Source organism: Synchiropus splendidus, chromosome 16 (assembly GCF_027744825.2).
Source record: "Synchiropus splendidus isolate RoL2022-P1 chromosome 16, RoL_Sspl_1.0, whole genome shotgun sequence".
NCBI classification, from domain to species: domain Eukaryota; kingdom Metazoa; phylum Chordata; class Actinopteri; order Syngnathiformes; family Callionymidae; genus Synchiropus; species Synchiropus splendidus.
The window spans coordinates 6,032,199-6,051,212 of NC_071349.1; the positions used below are offsets into that span (position 1 = coordinate 6,032,199).

The window sequence follows — 19,014 nt, forward strand, 5'->3', positions numbered from 1 at the left end:
AATTCAGACCTCCTCCGCTGCAGCCATCGGCTTCAATTACCATTTTTTTTCCTGAGCGAAGCCATCAGGCAGCCTGACACTGAGGTCCAACCTAATTCCCACCTTCTCCAAAGTCAAGAGCATAATGTGCAGATAAAAAAGGTGGAAAATAGCCCGCCGCTCATTAGCATGCAGTGACTGCCTGTTCATTTGCTTGCTGGGAATGAAAGTTCTGACACTCAGCGCCTTGTGCAATGCGAGAATAGTCCTCTTCAGACTGCTTCGTGTCCTTACTGCCACGGAAAGGTCATGAGGAGAGGTGTGTTCTTGCCAACCTGCCTCGCTGCTCATCCTTGGCCCACAAGGGAGAAGGGTTAGCTGGGGGTATTGATTCAGGTAAAACCTCATTACCTGCTGAATCAACATATTATTGCCATGTTTCACCCAGCAGAATTGTTTACAAGGGTCTTTAGTGCGGGCAAAAGCTTGCCCTCGTGGGCCACGACCGACCTCATTAGTCGCCGACCCCGCCAATTATGTGTTATCTGATACACCACTATCTGCCAAGGCCGCATGAGCTGGGCCACTGGCCTGCATTGGCCTGGGCCCATTAGAACCCCTCTTCTTTTTTTTGCACTCCATTTTCTGCTACCTCCCTCTCTCCATCTGTGCTCCCTATGAATGTATCCATTAGCCCGCCGATGTGTAAATTGTTTTCACCTGCACTGCAGGCAGATGGGAAGCCGTGTCTCTGCCGTGATTTCCTATGCATGAGCTTTCTAATCAGTCGGAGAGTAACACGATTCCCCTGCTCCTTGTTGGAAAAAGGTGAGCTAGCGCGAGTGTGCACACATGCATGACCTACATACACGCACTCATGTTCTCGCACTCACAATCTGCAATCAATATGCATGCAGTGCTGTGGGGATATTGGTGCAGAGGAAGCGGTGACAGGGTTCATTATATGAGTTCGCCTTACAACATTGTGATGGCTTAATATAGAGGAGAGGGCCTACGCTGAAGCTGATCCTTGCCTCCACCACTCCCAATGTCTGCTCAAATTGAAGGATAATTTGACCTAGAAGGCTAAACCCACATAAGCACACCGATATCCAGCAGTGTCAACCGTGTGTGACCCTCAGAGGAGACCAGAGAGGATGACCCTCATGCAAACAAATAAAGCATTCCCGAATGCCTTAATGTTCATGCGACCTGTTGCCTTTTTTTTTATAGCATGAGGTCAAATGAGCCGTTTAGATAAAATGTGTTCATGTTTATTCTTGGCTTGTCTCTGCTGGACTGACAACATGAAATGCATTCATATGTTTTCAATCACACATATTTAAAAATCCACATATGCTATGTCTGGTGGAAGCAAGAAGAATGTAGGATTCTTCAAAGAACAAACCAACTGCCTTTTTCTAACTGTAAACCGACAACCAAACACACTCACACGTATGGACAGATTTATGAATCTCTGCAAGTGTCACACAGTTAAATGATAACTTGTTCATAAGTGTATGTGTAAGCAGCCGGCTGTCAATATTCAGGGTGTATTTCAGTGCAACGTCTGTGACAAAAATGTCTCCTGGTTCACGAAAATAAAAGGATACGACTATCAACATAAAAATAAAGAATAAACAACAAAACCACATTGGATCTTTGCCTCCTCTAGAAACATTATATTTAACAAAAGTGTCCCAAATTACCCCATTTTGTTCTACAATTACTCCTTAACCAGCAGCCAACAAGGCAGGCAATAGAAACTCCAGGCTCTCCGCCCTGTCCTGCTTTTTCGGCTTTCTTTTCCATGAAATTGTAAAGCGGATTTGTTGCAGCAATTCATCCACTTAATGGCACTTAACTAATTGCTGTCCTCTCATAGACAAAAATGTACTTACAAAACAATGCCCCAAATGAATGGGAGAAAGCCACGCAAAAATGTGCACGCAGATATACTTTTGATATTAATTGGGGTTTATTTAGTTTATTTTGATGAATTAATTGTCTTTGAATTTGTGATCAAAATAAACATTTCAGCCACTATTTCTTCATAAAATATATAGATATTTACACTGTTCATGTTGTAAAACCACATAAAAAGCACTTTTACAGCAAGTATATGCGTTTAAAAATTGTTCTCCAAGCTTTTTCTGAAACTTGAGTTTTTCCAATACATAACTTAAAAAATATATTTTCATGAACACACACACACCGCTGGCATAGGCTCGAGCAGTCCGCGCAACCCTGAACTGAAGATGTATGTATGTATATATATACACACACACACACACACACACTCTTATTATTACACATTTACTTCTGATTACACATTTTCATCTGAACTCCCTAAAAATGAAACTTCTCTTTGTTCATAGGGATTTGTATTCAACCCCCAAACCCTGCTGCGGTATTCCAGTGATAGTAAAATGCAGTAAAGAGACTGCAATGAGAACTGGGCGTGCGGAAAGACAGTCACAAAAGACAGATAAACTCAAAACCATGGAGAGGTGAGCCAACTGTTCCAATGTTTGCACAAGGGGGAAGAAAGGGGGAAAGAAGGGGAGAGGAGATAATTTAGCATTCGTGTAAGCTGTTTATCAAATTATTAACTGCACAGATGTTTCTGACTAGCTACGGGCAGAACATGCGCTGCCAGGCAATGGAACAAAGGTCTGAAGGATTCAAGGGAGATGTGCACCGAATATCAATTTAATTTACTAGCTGTTAATTCTCATGCAAATTGTGACCTCTGTTAGGGCATATCAATGGTCCTACACATTGTCTGTGTCAAAAAAAGGGTCGGGGAGAGAACAATCTATTTTAAAAAGATAATTTTGTAAAATATGTGTATTCACTGAAGAATATAATCTTAGATGTTTTGGAGACTTGCAGAGACATGCATTAAATACGTAACATACGTAATATGTAACAACCAAATGATGAATCATACTTACATCCTGTAGCTGCCCCTGTGCTCAACTAGACGGAAGGACTCATGTGCCTAAACCAAAAAAAATGAAAGCCATATAATGAATACATAGTTCTCAGAAATGCTGGTGGTTTTAACAGTCTCAGAAGAGCTCATCAGGACCAGCAAAAGTGTTATTTTCCTTTTTAAGTCAAAAGTGTCTTTTCAACTCAACAAAAAGACAACAATATCAATTATACATGCAGCAGGCAAACAAAGGGTTTTCTTTCACCACAAATAGACTCGCAAAGAGCCAGTGAATAGGCCAGATTAGCATTAGAAAAGGACAACAGAGCTTCCCAGCTGAACAGCAAAAGAGCAATTTGATGGAACAAGAATTGTGGGATATTGAGTGATTAGTGCGTGTGTGGAGGGTTGTCATTTTTTTAACAGGACATGTGAAGGTTTCACTTTCATGACAAATTATGGCCTGCCACAGGCAAAACATGACAGCCTGTCAGCGATGAACTTTGATAATTCAGATGAAGTGACGAAACAGCAAACTTGTGGGGAAATTGAGATTAAGTTATAAGATAAGTAAATATGATCAAATAGCGTGCCTGAAGGTTGGTATTTATCCATTCTTCTCACAGACAGCAACAAAAGAAAGGAAAAATATGTATTCTGAGACTTAAAACGTGAGCAGATATTAAAGGAAATTCAAATTAAATCTCCATGAATCAGCAGCTAAGCAGCAAGAAAGTCAACCAGTGACATTTGCATCCAACAGATATTTAAAGTTAGAATAGGATATTTACTTAAATTATTTCATTAAAAATGTTATGAGGTTCAAAAATAGACAAAATGGAAAATCAACATATTTATAAAATTAAAGTTGAAAAAGAAGAATATGGATTGAATCTGCAAAAATAGGAAATAGATGTCCTCTTATTAATTGAGATCACATTGACCGAATCAAAATACAATTTCGACAATTAAAAATAATGCCAACTTTCAACAACACAACAGGGCGAAGCAGAAAAATAACATTAAAAATAAAAATATTCCACATTTACATTAACTCATAAGTCACATCAAGCATATGAATAACACACGCCTAAATAAATAACTGTTTTGTTCGCTTATCTTGTTGAGCCAAATGCACTTTTTTGAAATCCAGGTATTAACAGGTATTAACAAAAAAACAAGAAAAGGTGCTCTAAAAGGGTTCTTATTACCTGAATAATGTTCAATGTCACCCAGCAGCATCTGTCCGCCAAAGGCTACTTTTGTACCACGTGCTGCCTGTGTTTTGCAGCAAAGCCTTGTGGGTAACGGTCCCCATGGTAGCCGTGGTAAACGCTTGTGTGCCGTTGCAGCTGCAAGTATCTCAACCATGGCCGGAGAGGATCCGTTTTTTCGAAAGATATCAGCGCTTCAACAAAGCATGCATGCCACGTAAGAACCTTTCATCTGAGTGTTAGTCCTGGTTTGAAACAGTTATGCGTGTTGCACTTTGAGCTAGCTAGTTAGCTTGGCTCTTGTCAGTTTAGTATGTCACTGCAGCATGCGAATTATATTTATTAAGTTGCTATACCTTTTTGGTATATATTAAACTAACTGTTGAAGTTTAAGCCTGGTTTTGGTGTATTTGTGGGCGCTGCACGGTTTGCTAACTGATTAGCTTCATGCATCTCCGTTTTGTTTTTAAACGTAGCAGTCTAACTCGTTGGTGGAACAGTGTTGCTTGATATACATTACTCATCTTATCTCGTGTTGTTATTTGGTCTGCTACCTGTATTTTATTTATGTTTGTATACGTATGTGTCTGTGTCCATTACTCTGGATAATTGTCTGTTGATGACCCCTTATGAACGCCTGGTTTTGCAGGGAGAAAAGAAGACTGGTGCTGGAGAGGGAATTGTTTACATACTGCAAATCTGATAAACGAATGTAAGTAACAAAGAATCACTCTGAATAAAGCATCTACAACTACTGTTAACTTAACGTTCTCTCTCTCTGTACACACACACACACACACACACACACACACATTACAGACACACACACACACACACACACACATATATATATAAAATACTATACTCTCTCTCTCTCTCTATATATATATATATATATATATATATATATATATATATATATATATATATTGAGAGAGAGAGTATAGTATTATTCATATTTTATATATGGTAAATATGTTTATGTGCCCTGCTTAGCTGAGATTTGCTCCAGCCTCCCATAACCCCTGAACTGGTATAAGTGGCAGAACATAACTGAATGAATTTATTTTAAGTTGAGGTCTACATTTTATCAGATGAGGTGTGCTCTTCCATTCAATTCAGTGCTACACGCTTCAGCATGTAATTTTATTTCCTGTCAACTCTCTCTCATTATCGAGTATGTTGCAGACTAGACTGCTTTCATTGTAGAGAGATTCTCAGGAATATTAACATTCCAGGTGAAAATGGCAAAGATGAAGACGATAGTCGTGAAGAAAGCACAATTTGAATTTCTAACCTATTGTGTGCTCCTTTTTCTTGTGCAAAGTCTTGCTCTTACTTTCTGTGACAAGGCTCACATAGATAATATTCCTTTTGAATAATGGTTCTCCAACGCCTTCAGCTTACAGATAAAGTGTTCCAAACTGCGGAGTTATCACAAGCAGATCTGTGACAGGGAAGCACGAGCGAAAATGAGAAACCTTGAGCTTCTCAGAGAAGTGGAGAGTCTGGAAATTAGCATGCGTGGTTATCGACCTGACCTTGGACCGCTGAAGGAACTCAAGGTAAACACACTCACATTGTGTTTAAACCATTGAAAGCTTTTATTCACATATTAATATTTGTCTGACTGTCTACTCACATCAAGCCACTCACGAGAGTTACAGCAGACGGTCAAATTTATACCCTCAGCCAAATTCATACCATGGTCTACCAGCCTACCGAGGTTGGATTGGAGTCATGAGTCAGCAAGAGTAACATTACTTGAGTCACCTCTCACTCCACCTGCCCGTCTTTCGTCTGGCTTGCCTGCACCTGTCCTATAATTCCTTTATATAATGCCTTTTGTTGCAAATGATATTTTTAAAATCTTTTTTCGTCTGTGCCACAGCTGGCTCGCTATCTGCAAGTCTAAATCATTCCGAGATGTGTCTACGCTCTCAGCAGCAGTACTCACATTGCTACAAGGCAATGATGCAGGATGACTTACTCCTAAATCTAAATAACTGAATGACTGAATAGCTATGTCACCTCCTCATCTGCTGCAATATATTCTGTTTTCTATTTGTTGGTACAGTTTACATATTGGTCAGTTATTCTGTTTTCTGTTTCGCACTTAACTTTGTTTACTTGCACTTTCTTTGCACTTACAATAATAGTTTTGCACTCATTAGTATTTTATTTTACTGTTGTTTGATCCGGAAGCCAAGCAATGGCATTTCTTTGCCAAGGTCACACTGTTGTGTTTCATTGTGCAATGACAATTAAAGGAAGTCGAAGTCTAACTAGATTTTGGCCTATAATTCATTTTGTTTTTGACCTGCTGGAGAGCTGTGAGGCAGTTGTCTTCTTCTCCTTTTGGTTGGGACCTAACATTTATCTCTGCTGTCCCCTGACCACATCACCAATAACCATCTAGACCGCCTAACTTGGTCTCCAAACCTCTCCACGTGACTTGACCTTTGATATATTTATCCAGTGCCTTTATCATAAATGATCATAGTTGATACTGTTGTTTGTGTCATTCAGGTTTACACTGTCTTGGTATGAGACAATCATCTAAAAATGTGGAATTGTTTTCTTGCTTGAATTTGCTGCAACACTTATAAACACTCAATGCCTGCAATTTATCAAAACAAGCAAATGAGCGAGTGACAAAAAACAGCCATTCTGATTATCACTTTAAACTGAACACCAGTGCTTGACAATTTCATATCAAATTAACAAAATTGGTTAATTATGATTCACAGAGTTAATTGCCCAATATAGCGACTGTGAGTGCTGCAGAGGTTCAGACGCTGTCTCCCCTCAAGCAGTCAGGTCTTTTCCCCTCCATGCTTTATGAGCTCTTCATTTTCTTTCATTCTTGCACCCTTGCTTATTAATGAAGCTCTTGTGTTTTGTCCTTGCATTGTGTTTTTTGTTTATCATGTAACATCAGGAGTTTAATAAGTACAAAGTGAAGTGCGCCGCGCTTTTCCATTTCTTTCGTTTGATAGAAGAAGATAGTACTGTTCAACATTAATTGTTCTAGCAATTGTTAAATGCATCTCTTTGAATTGAAGGTTTCTGTTTGGAGTGTTTGTAGAATAATTACAGTCAGTCGTGGAGGTATTGTAGGAGGGCTCTGTTTGCTTGTTTGCTGTGATGTTGTGGAATTCCAGTCACATCTTATTGTTAAAATGAACGTTTATGTCATATTTTTGCAATTGTTGTTGTCATAATTTTCATTGTCACACTGTACAAGATTTCTTAAAGAGTGCAGTTGCAGAGAGTGCAGGCAGGGTGCACCGGGGTTAGACGATTGACAGGGTTCTGTGAGATTTTTACAGGACAGATGCAAGGCCCCCATGGTCTGTGGTTTAGAGAATCACTAAGCACATGACGTCTATATGTTAGTAGTTGCAGAAATGTAAAATAATGTCGTTGTCAGGACCAGAAATAACTACTCAAGGGAGAATATTCCACATGTATGATATAGATGCTCTGATAACCACTGACAAGTTTTGATTCATGATATTCAGAATAAATATTTATTTTGCGTACTATTATCCCCTCTTCCTTAGGCTCAATACTTCACAAAGAGTTCGAAATGTGTGGAGGACAAAAAGGGAATGGCTCAAATCATGAAAAAGGTAACACAAATCTATTTCTATGGTGACAAACATGCATGTGATCCTTCGGCATACAGACTTTGTGAAGCTTGTTTTTCCGCTCAATGCTTATTTTCTTGATATGTTTACACGGTTTATGATAATGTCTGCTCGATCAAGCTGCGTTTCATGTCCAGAATAACAAGTAAGAGCACACAGTGAGTCTGCTACAGAACTGTAGCAGGTGTCTAATCCGAGCAGCAGCTTCGGTGTAGTTCAAGACCATAGCTGCTTTCTCACTTAAAGCAGTTAAAGCTCTTTTAGATGAAATGTCTAAGACATTTCATAATAACTTGGAGCATGCTGTCTAGAGCAGTCACTTGTAACTGTGTGCCGAAACCCCCCTCAGCCTGTCGATATTGTAATGAGCAAAATGGTCCTGTTACTCTATTATGCATACAAGCCATTGGCTGGCAGTGTGCATGTCCCTCAGGCTTCAGCATTCATTAAGGGAAGCTTACCGGGCTGAAAGCTGGAGACAGATGATAACGGGATATGATTTTCATATTTAATACATTCCTTGGAAGAGCACACGCGTGCCGCAGATTGATAGAAGAATCAATTGCTACTTTAGTGAAACACTTTCTACTTTGCCCTGCAGCTACCGATGGAATCACTCAGCCAAGAAATTAACTTTTCCTCTTTTTTTTACCTACTTTGTGGATCTGCTGGGCAGGCTGCATGGTTTACAGTGAATGTTATTAAGCAGCTAACTGTTTGGTATTTAAGACGCTTATCAGAAAAGAAACAGAAGCCACGCTTTTTGTTATTATGTACGGAGCAAGGCTCTTTCTCGCCTCTCTCTCCTCCCCTTGGTGACATTGCAGACATGAATCAAAACTTGTCTAAAGGATTTCTAATAAGATTAAAAGTAAAAACATCCTAAGACATTCCTCTGAAACACGGAGGAATTCTGACCTTGGCCTGAATACTTTGTGTTATCACTGTAAAGTGGTTGGTCGAGACACTTGAATTACATTTCATCTATTAAATTAAGACTTCTAAACCATCAAAAAAATTTAAATGTTCAGAGGATGCATTAATTTCTCTTATTTTACAAATATGAAAGGCTTTTTTGTTTCTTAATCAGCTTTACTTTATTTTACTTTTCTAGAAAAAGGATTTATTATATGCCAACAAATGCCTTCATTTTTGGTGTCTATATTCTGAAATGTTTCTAGTGCGGCACGAGAGAAACTTCCAATAATATTGTTACAAAGAATGTTTTCCTTCTCGAATGAAGTGTAACTCCAACAATCTCTTTTCCATTTGACAAATGTATGAAAGCCAATTAGAAGATGAAAAAAAACCGAAACATACGAGAACTGACTCCTCAAATTAATGTTACTGCACGTAGTCCAGTACAATTGTTATCACTTTTAAAGCAACCCAGTGTCATCAATGAAATAATACGTAAAGCATGGTCTCCGGTCCCGCCCCCCATCCCTCGTTTATTTGTTTTTGAGGAATGACCGCCACGCAACATATAATTTCAGTTGGCACTATACACAACACTGTCAAGCTTATAATGTAAAGGGAAGTCTCGAAACATCTATCATTCAACCTCAGGAATCAAACTCATTCAACCGGTGAGGAGAGCCAGGATCCAGCGGGAGGCTGAAGCAGCTGCAAGACTCACAGACCCAGATAATAAAACTTTATTTCGACTGCATGTTTCAGAATAAAGCAAAGAGTAAAGTTTGACATTTACTAAATTGTCCGTTCACACTTATATTTCGAGTTGACTGCGTACACAGACGTCAGACTTAGAAACTATTCTTCTTCGATATGTTGCAGAACAATCGCCAGGGATGATGAAATTTGGCGCTGCTCGCGCCTCTCACCATCTCCGAGTAGGTCTGCAGAACAGAGGACTTAGCTGCAGCATTGACAGATAGAACATGCAATATAGCATGTTAAACTTCAAACCAGACCATAAACACTGCTAGTGATAGTGAATAGATCAATATTTTTTCTGTCTAATAAATGCTTGCTTGTGGCTAACGTCTTGCTCTGTCAGTTTGACACTCTCTTCTTGAACTCCTCACTACAAACTCTTGCATCTGACATGATGTAAAGGAACTCAGCTCGCTGCCGAGGTTGGTCAGCTGTTCTGCGGTGTAGTGGTGGTGGTGGAGTTGGGGCTGTGACACCACTCACAGATCACGACCCCGGTTGGCACGCCCAGAGAAAGTTAGAAAGTCCATGGGAGCATCTAACAGAACTGTAGAGCATGACTTCGGTATTTTTGATTATTGGTTCAAATCGCAGGAAATACTAAATTAATGTATTTATGTCAAAACACATTGTTGCTTTAAAGAGCAGCTATTTTACTGATTCAAGTACATACATACATCGTCTTTTCCGCTTTGTCCTCCAGTGGAGGATCGAGGAAGCAAGTCGCCAGTTCATCGCAGGGATAAAGACATATTGACAAAGAACAATTCACTCACACATTCAGGTCTGTGGGCCATTTTGAGGGCTTAATTACCCTGAACGCCAACTGGGTATGTGTTTGGATTGTGGGAGGAAAGCAGAAAACCTGGAGAAAATCAGAATCAGAATCAGAATCAGAATCAAATTTATTGCCATGGTCAGTGGGGAGCCCACTGACTAGGAAAGTGCCTTGTCCATGTGTGCATGGGGGGAACATGCAAACTCCATGCAGAAAGGCTCCACCCAGAAGGCCTCTGTGTTGCCCTACAGATTTGAGTGCATAATATAATCATATTGGACCCCGATGGAACACATCAGTATGTGTCTGTTACACAAAAACTCTCTGCGACTTGAAATACAGGAAAATGTGCGTAAGCCCAGCCCACAGAAAACACTTGGTTTCAATGTTGTTGTCATCAAGCACACCCTTTCAGCTGTGAATGGTCAGGAAGACAGGAATGACCAAGCCCACTGTGCCCAATATGATGGAATTACGGGCCGTGGAACTCTTGTCCCCTCTCCTATGCTGAGATTTTAGACTAGGGGGAACTTTATAAAGATATTGCTTTTAAATGGCACATCGTCATGGTACATACTGCATCATGGAGAGGAAACTCTGAATTAGTACGGAAAGTTTGATATGTTTTGGTTGGATTAGTTATTTAAGTCACTCTTACGAGTCACTCTAGGTCATGTGATTTCAGCTGTGTGTTTATGTTTAGCAGGTAGATTTTGTTTTCCATTGTCTTATATGCGGCAAGCTACTGATTGATGACTAGATAGATAGAAGATATCTTGGGGAACCAGGCCCACTTTCCAGAGCTCATGAGGTAACAATTTATATTTTTCATCAGGACAAATCTTCACACCGACAGTCTGATGGAAGCAGTTCGTTTTCTCCACAAGCACCATCAAGCGTATTTTTGGACCAGCAGACTTGCAGAGGACCCAACACCAACAGTGAACACTCACACCAAGCATTCTCCTGTTCAACCAATCGCAGTGCGCACTCCGGCAAACGTCTACCAAGTGGCCTTTTGAAGGACTCCGGAGTTGGCGGAGAGGAAGCTGCTTGCAGCCGGGCACATTTATCAGATGACATTTCAAGCTCAAACAATTCTCCTGACGGCGGTAATTTGAGTGACAAACATGAAAGAACATCACTGGATTTCACAGCAGTCCATGCCTCCATGGGAGTTGCTGCCGTAATGCCGTTTGAAGGCGATGATGAAGGTGGAGCTTTATCTCTTGTGACCTTGACAAGACCTGAGAGGAACCCATCGCCTGGAAGCAGCTGCCATAGTCCTATGAGGAGGATAAAGAATCCTCTGGAAGGAAAGAATGACTCCACAGAAGTGACTCCTCAACTGTCACCTAAAGCAGATGTCCATCAACAAACTCCAGGTCTGATATATTTGTTATTAAGCAGCTGCTGTCGCAACACTTTGCAAAGTAATGATTCTTTTTTAAAGATTTGATTTGCAAGTAGGTCAGTCTTTCTTCAACACAGAGAGAGAATTCTTAAGTAAAGGAACAAGTCCATAATAAAGTGACATTTTTAAAATGCTTGGGAAGATGGTTTCATGTGCAATGTCATGTACTCTTTGAAGGTTATTTATTTTATGAATTAAATATGGAAGAGTGAGATTCCTGGCCATCCGGGAGAGGCTCAGTGTAGAACTGCTAATTGGTGTCTTTTTGGATTGCCTTCATGGTGAGGTGTTATGGACGGATAATGTCTCTTAGTTGTCTTGGGAACTTGTGATATCCCCTTAGAAGAGTTTTCAAGGGAAAGGATCGACTCGCTGTCTTTATTCTGACTGCTGCCCTGTGACTGAGCCTCAATTCAGCAGTGGAAAAAGGCGAGCGGAGGGATGGGTGTGGTCAGTAAATACTGCATTGATCCTAGAGGCACCTGCTATATATCTGGGGATTTCTTATCAATGAAGTTAAAATCATTTCAAATGCCATAACTGCCTCGAAAAGCTGCTATACTTCTTTCTTAAGACCTATAGCCCAGCTCCTCCTGGAATTTCACTGTTGACATTGATGTGTTCCAAGTATATTGATCCTATTTAGATAGAATCAGATAATAGGCATTAGTTTCACATTTCACACATTTAGCCTGTTGTTGTCACAACTCACCCAACACCTGTGTGCCCTGTCCTCATTCAGAACAACGGACGAGCTTAAGCCAACCAAGTCCTGCGGTGCCACTGTCGGACAGCAGCGCCAGCGACCTTTCCCTCACTCTGACACAATCTGAGCTGGAGGAAGATTTTGAGGAGGACTCTGAGAGCAACTGCAACTCCGATGACAGAGCTCATCCACAGAAAACACCACCTGTGCCTGCTCCTGAAGCATTTTGTCAATCTCATCAGGCAAACAAAAAAGTGGAAATACCTCAAAGGTAGAATATGTATCTGTTTCATGAGGTTAAATACACAGTATTTAACTGTGATGTGTTTAGCAGAGACCATTTAAATATCTGGTCACACATGTATTTACTTGTATATATTTTTTTATGCAAAACTATATATATATATATATATATATATATATATATATATATATATATATATATATATATATATATATATAATTATTTAATAATAATAATTTCATAAATAATTTATTTATTAATAGTTAATACGTGTTCCCCAAAATGAAGCGTGACCAAAAAAACATTGACCAATCTCAGTCACTGCACTGTCACAAAGTCATTAGGAAGAGTGAATGCTGTGCTCTGTACACTTACCTACGTATCTACGTATGCAAAATGATCAGGTCCCTGTGGAGGCATCAGGTAAATACAAGGCAGCCTTTGTAGCCGTTTCATCTCAACCAGACAGAGAGGATTGTGGGAGCCACCATGTTCTCTCCAGTGTGACCGCAGAGGTGGCAGTGATGCATCTTAGAGCTCAGAACCTGTCACCCAGCATATTGCCCTAATCCGTGATAATGCTGTAACTGAGCAATTTTCTGCTTGAGAGACCTCAGGAAGTCGCCAGTGGAGGAGCAAATTTGTGGCACCATAGAGTGTTCTGGAGGGTGGTTCTGTGGACAGCACTTATACTCACAAATCCTTAGCGTGATGATGGCCTCTGAGTTGAAGCATCATTTTAGATGGAGTTGGAGCGACAGAAAATCCTGTCTGAACATTTGGAGCTCTTGCACCATTTGACAATGAGTTTGCCTATTGACTTCAACTTTAATACGCATTTTTGCACTTTTTGTTTTGTTAATAGCTCCAGATCTTGTTGTTTCTTATTATCTTCATCCAATTTCACAATCAGGAACTTGGTCTGGCTTTAATGTAATATTATAAACTGATCCTGAGTCTCACCATTTATTATATTGCTTTAAAGCGTATGTTTTGAGATTATTTTACAACACAAGACCTCTAACATGAATCAGGTGGCAGTAAGAATAATAAGTTATTGTGACGTCTTCCCTGCCTGTCCTTGATCTCCATAATAATAGACCAGGTCAGGAGATTAACTACATTTTGAAAAATGTATTCTGCCTAAATTGTTCTTTTATTGTTCAGTATTGCTTTGTTGGTGTAAATGTTCACTCCATGAAAAGTGTGCAAAAGGAGGTTCTGTGCCACTGGACAGGAACATGTGGGACGATTTTGTTGTCCCTTCAAGAGCATTCTAAGCAAATGTGCTAAAAAAGCATTACATTTTGACTCATGAAAATATATACATTACAATGTGGACTTTAAAATACATATACAAATAGATACAGTGCAAAGCAATAGATATAAAAAAAATACCAAAAAGGAAATGTATGGATGTATTTTATTGGTAATTTATCGAGCTAATAGTGAGGCTTTATTGTTACAATGTTAGGAATGTGAATCAATTTCTATCCATTAAATCCTTCTCAATTTCTCCGCTGTAGGATAAATAAAAAGTATCCATAATTTCCCATTTTGGGATTAATTAAATACACCTGTCTGTACAAACGGTAGAGGGATATCACTACACACACATTCTCCTCCTTCCCAAACACACTTGCGATGATGCCTACGCACAGACAACACCAGGATCTTAAGTGAGGTGACGAACCTTGACATCAGAGCAGGCAACAATACCCGGAGAGGGGATTGCAGAGAAACACAACTAAATCACTTTCCTCCTCTCTAAAGGTCTCCCTTTGAGCAGCATTGACAAATAAAGCAGGGAGATGACTATTTCAAGGCCTGAGAATGGAGGGAAATAAAAGACAGAGCTTCTGTTGCTCCTGTACTTCAGCTATGCTGAAGAGAAATTGGCTGCAAAGGATTGCACACTACACCATGTCATAGATATAATTCAAGCTTGCAGTTTAATCTTGACGTTACTAAGAAACAACAGCAACAAAAACGGAATAATTGTTGCTGATCTGTAACCTGAAAGTGCTTTATAGATCCTTATGAATTATTGGAGGGGAGCTTAGCGCGTCTTTGCTTTGGAGCCAATCACTTGAAATGATAGTCCCCAGATCCAGACCCTGTAACCTTTAATCCACAGGTTTGTTTGTTTCAGTTTGTTTAAGAAAGGCTTGACCTCCATTCCAAAAGGTGATCGCTTTAACATTATAAAGGAAGACATCTAACCAGGACAATGTGTCTATTTTTTCAGCAATTATAGGTGAATGGCTGTAAAGCAGTAGCTGTTTGGCTCACAGAGCAAACTTGCCAATTGTGCTACATTTCTCTTGTTTAAGATATGTGATGCAGAAATACATTTCATGTACACACGATATATATTAAATAGGAAAGTGTCCATTATGATCAGTATATCTGTCTTATCTATCTGTTGTAACAAAGTGTTTGGCAAGACTTTACTAATGACTTTCCAATGACTGTGATTATGATAAAGTGATATGTGAAACATTAAAGTTGATGTGAAGACGAAGGAAAAAAACTCCACACATTTAAAAAACATTAGATTGCTTGCAGTAATAAAGTTAATATGACAATTAATATTGGGAATTTTTCAGTATTTTCTCTTTTTATCTTTAGTATTCATAATATAATATATATATATATATATACACACACACTTTTAAGAAGTTTAAGCTTCAATGATTTTGAAAATCACAACTATATAGAAAAACGGTAACAATACAGTTGGTAGGGTGTTGAAAGGTCAATTAAGCTTTTCACTTATGATAATTAATTTCAGTGACTACATTTTGATCGTCTTCATAAAAAAGTATTTTGTATTGCGTCCTTCGCTTTATTATCAACCCGCAGCACAAATAAGCACTCACACAGTGGCTAGAAATGTTTCTTGATTGAATGTTTCCCCTTCAGTGTCTCACAGGAAGGACTCTTTTATTTGCTCGACTGCATTGAAGCACGACTCGGTGTTGCGCCGCATTTGTACAAAGATTCTGCCGTGGATGAAAAGCGACTCAACAGAATCATCAGGTATGCTGGCTGTGTTGTGAAACGTTACAATCATGTCTGTGCTAAATGAAATCTTATTTCTTAAATAGCCATCAACGCTTTCGCCTAAGGGCTCTCAGTGTGGAGTGAGTGTCAGCGCTGATTCGCTCGGGTCTGTTTCAAACTCACGGTTGTGTTATTAACTAATGTGTGGAGTGGTTTTCATGTGGAGGATGTGTTTTGTCATTACCAATTGGATTCACAATATGATATCCGGCCCTCAATAATATCAATAACTGTCTATGAAAAGTCCAAAATGAAGCTAGAGTGCAGGATTATTCTGCACTCGTGTTGCTTCCTCAGTGTACTATTTGCCTTTATTTAATTTAAAATTGGAACAAATTAATCTTCATTTCAGGAGGTGGAAGCATATGTGAAATAATTTCTGCCCCACTACATAGCAAATTGCAGTGGATATGCACATCATGCTATCATAGATGATTTCGACATTTTCCTCTGAAAGTTTTGAGGCATACACGGTATCCTTACAGTCTCTTTAACATTTATGAAATTTATAACAAAATCACATGAAAAGATAAACACCTCCAAGGACTGAGTTGTAAAATTCTGAATTAATGTACATGTACTTTTTTTCCAATCAGTGGTGCGAATGGTTTCAAGTTTGTAATACAACACTCTCCCACTAATGAAGTAGTAGGAATGATTATGTAAAGATACTTATGGACTCCCTGTATGTTTATGTGTATATTATTTTGACTCTTCTCTATCAACCGAATTGTCACCACACCTTTGTTTTCGTGTTCAAATCTGTTTGCGTGAGGAAGAATTTTGCCTGTTGTAAGACATTGGTTGGACTGGGAACCAGTGGCGGTGCTGGAGGACATGAGTTATGTGACAGATGGACGAGAATTGTGTGAGCAGAGTCCTGGAGGAAGAAGCTGGGTATTGCCACAATTGGTGCATGAAGTGGTCTGGGACGTTGTAACGCTGCAAAGATTAAAACATGCAAAGCCAAGAAAGGCTTTTAAAGTGTATGCGTGGGCTGTCAAGAATGACTTTGAGATCCTCCATCTGGAGAGCGAGGATTTTATTTCACAGAGATGGTGAGGGAGGTGCCTAGCAGGGTGGTAGAGGGTTTGGTTGTCACATAGGTATGGGTGTCACTAGCATGGAAACTGTGTCTTGAAGTAGAGGATGTTGAATTGAAGTGCACCTTGGCTTGAACCCTGGTCAGCACTGACAGTCAAGGAGAATGGCTGGGAGTTCAGCATTCTCATACTTGTAGATATGGCAAACAAATACGTGCATACATTTAAAACTAGACCAAATTAATGATACATTTTATAAAAGTGTACTATGTTGGATAACATCAGTAACGGTATTTTCACTAAGACAATTTAATTATTTATTTATTGTTTATGATTAAGTATGTCAGGATCGATCTTTACCTTCAAAATTGGTAGAATCCCCCCCCAAGCATATCAATAACTGCATCATGTGTCATAACTTAATCTCTTTTTCTCCTTTATTGCTCACACATTTCCCCTCTAGTATTTTACGCTCCTTTCAGTTGTTACCGCTAAATTTCAGACAATGAAGAGTAAATAAAACCAGATGAGCTGTTATTTGTGAACTTGTAATTACTCCCAATAATACCTGAAACACTTTATGTTTTGGTCAGGCTTTGTGAAGGAAGAAGGGGCATGAATGACGAAGACCTTGAAGCATGTGGAGCAGTCGTCCTTCACCATCTTCAGGTGTTGTCTCGCAGTACCGAGATGGGCTGTTTACTGCCGCTGGAGCTTGTCAGAGCTCACCAGTTGTGCACTCAGCATGAGCAGATCAGGTAAGAGCCCTGTTTTCTTCGGCAGGTTACTGAATTAAACACATTTCTAATTCTGTCATCTCTAAATGTTTTGTTTTTTTTGCTGGATTAGAAATGAGATCTCCCAAGTGAAGCTTGGTTTTGCGATGTTCTCCTTGCCTGAGGGTTTTTTTTTTCAACAAACTGAACTCGAGTCAGATTGCCACGCTCAACATTTTTTTATGATAAACTGCAAAGGTCCAAGCACAGAAGCGCCGGTGCCTCTTGTCTCCTATATTCTCTCGTGTTCTACAAGTGCTGTGTTGCTTTATTTTTTGTTTGTTGACGCCAGTCTTTTACTTGACAGTTTATATAAAATGCATATTGCGGTTATTCCACTATGTTCACGCCAAACAACTAAACCAAAATTCACTCATTTTCTTCCTTTTTAAAATCTTGCAGTAACTTTTTTTTTCCAAATACTGCAAGACTTCAGTGTTTAAAACTGCCATTCTCTGGTTCACAAATGCAAAGGTCATCTCTGGTGTGATTCCCTGCTGTAAGGCTGCACGGGTGAATGTCATGAGTAAATTAAAATGCCCTATCTGTGACTCCCAGTCCCCTGGATAATGAACAGCTCCACAGTGAGCCACAGCCATGCTCTGCTTCACTACTCTATTGATTTCTTTTGGACCTCAATCTCAAGGAAAGCCTCTGTCACCCCCTTTATCTGTGGATGTTTTTAACCTTTTGACCTTGAAGCTACAATGTTATATATTCTGTGCTATTATTTTTATTGTCACAATTGTAAACAATCTACCGTGTTGCTTTCCCTATTGTAAAAATAAATCAGCTCCAGTCTTCCTCCTGATGCTGCTCGGCTGTGGGATCGCTGGTTCAAGCATGCCCTTCTGCTCAAGGAGCACAGTATCCTCAACACCGAGGGCTTGGTCCAGCTGTTCGCGCCTCGACTGCTGGAGAGCAATGCCACATACATCCACCAGGTAGCGTTGGAGTCCCACTCAAAACGAGAGGTTAAGCACTTGCATGGTCGCCTCCCACTAGCAATCACACATAAAACACACAAGCACAGTGAACCTGCTCTGTGTTTATCCTCTCTCCAAAAAGGCTAGTAGTGTTTTTGTTTCTTTAGATGTGCACTGAAGAGAGTTGTAGTTGCGAATGAGAGCTCTCTTTGTATCCTGCATTAGAAATCAAGCTCCGGCTGCCTACTCATCAGATTGCTCCACACGTTGACCGAGACAAAAGAGAAACCCTGACCCATGCAGTAATCGCAAATTACTGCCCCTGCTCAGCTCCTTTCTTCTCCAGTGGCATATTCATCCCTGGAACACTCACTTTTAATTTGGCATTATCAGGAAGTATAGCCAGACCTATCACCACTTAGATCAGAAGACCCGATTGGACTTCTCACAGGACACACGATTACTTTAAGCAACTCGCTCATTGACCTTGTGGGAATTGTGTCAATTACTCCATGTGGGAAATGACTATCAATGATCATGCAAAAAAATTCAGGACATTTTTATTTTATTATTGTTTTTCCCAGAAAGTATTATTTAAGT

General features: G+C 39.7%; 1 protein-coding gene across 2 annotated transcripts in view; it reads left to right on the forward strand.

Annotated features, from left to right (window-relative positions):
• Window positions 1–4,215: 4,215 nt before the first annotated feature.
• kiz (kizuna centrosomal protein) overlaps window positions 4,216–19,014 on the forward strand; it is a 38,948-nt gene continuing 24,149 nt past the window's right edge. Inside the window, exons 1-9 of one of the 2 annotated variants that reach the window (XM_053845830.1) lie at window positions 4,216–4,348; window positions 4,781–4,843; window positions 5,534–5,696; window positions 7,698–7,766; window positions 11,075–11,624; window positions 12,396–12,630; window positions 15,529–15,645; window positions 17,306–17,470; window positions 18,282–18,432. In XM_053845830.1, coding sequence (XP_053701805.1) covers window positions 4,287–4,348; window positions 4,781–4,843; window positions 5,534–5,696; window positions 7,698–7,766; window positions 11,075–11,624; window positions 12,396–12,630; window positions 15,529–15,645; window positions 17,306–17,470; window positions 18,282–18,432 — 1,575 coding nt within the window. In that variant the 5' untranslated portion in view covers window positions 4,216–4,286. The remainder of the gene's footprint in view (window positions 4,349–4,780; window positions 4,844–5,533; window positions 5,697–7,697; window positions 7,767–11,074; window positions 11,625–12,395; window positions 12,631–15,528; window positions 15,646–17,305; window positions 17,471–18,281; window positions 18,433–19,014) is intronic. The other variant, XM_053845831.1, reaches the window with a different exon arrangement.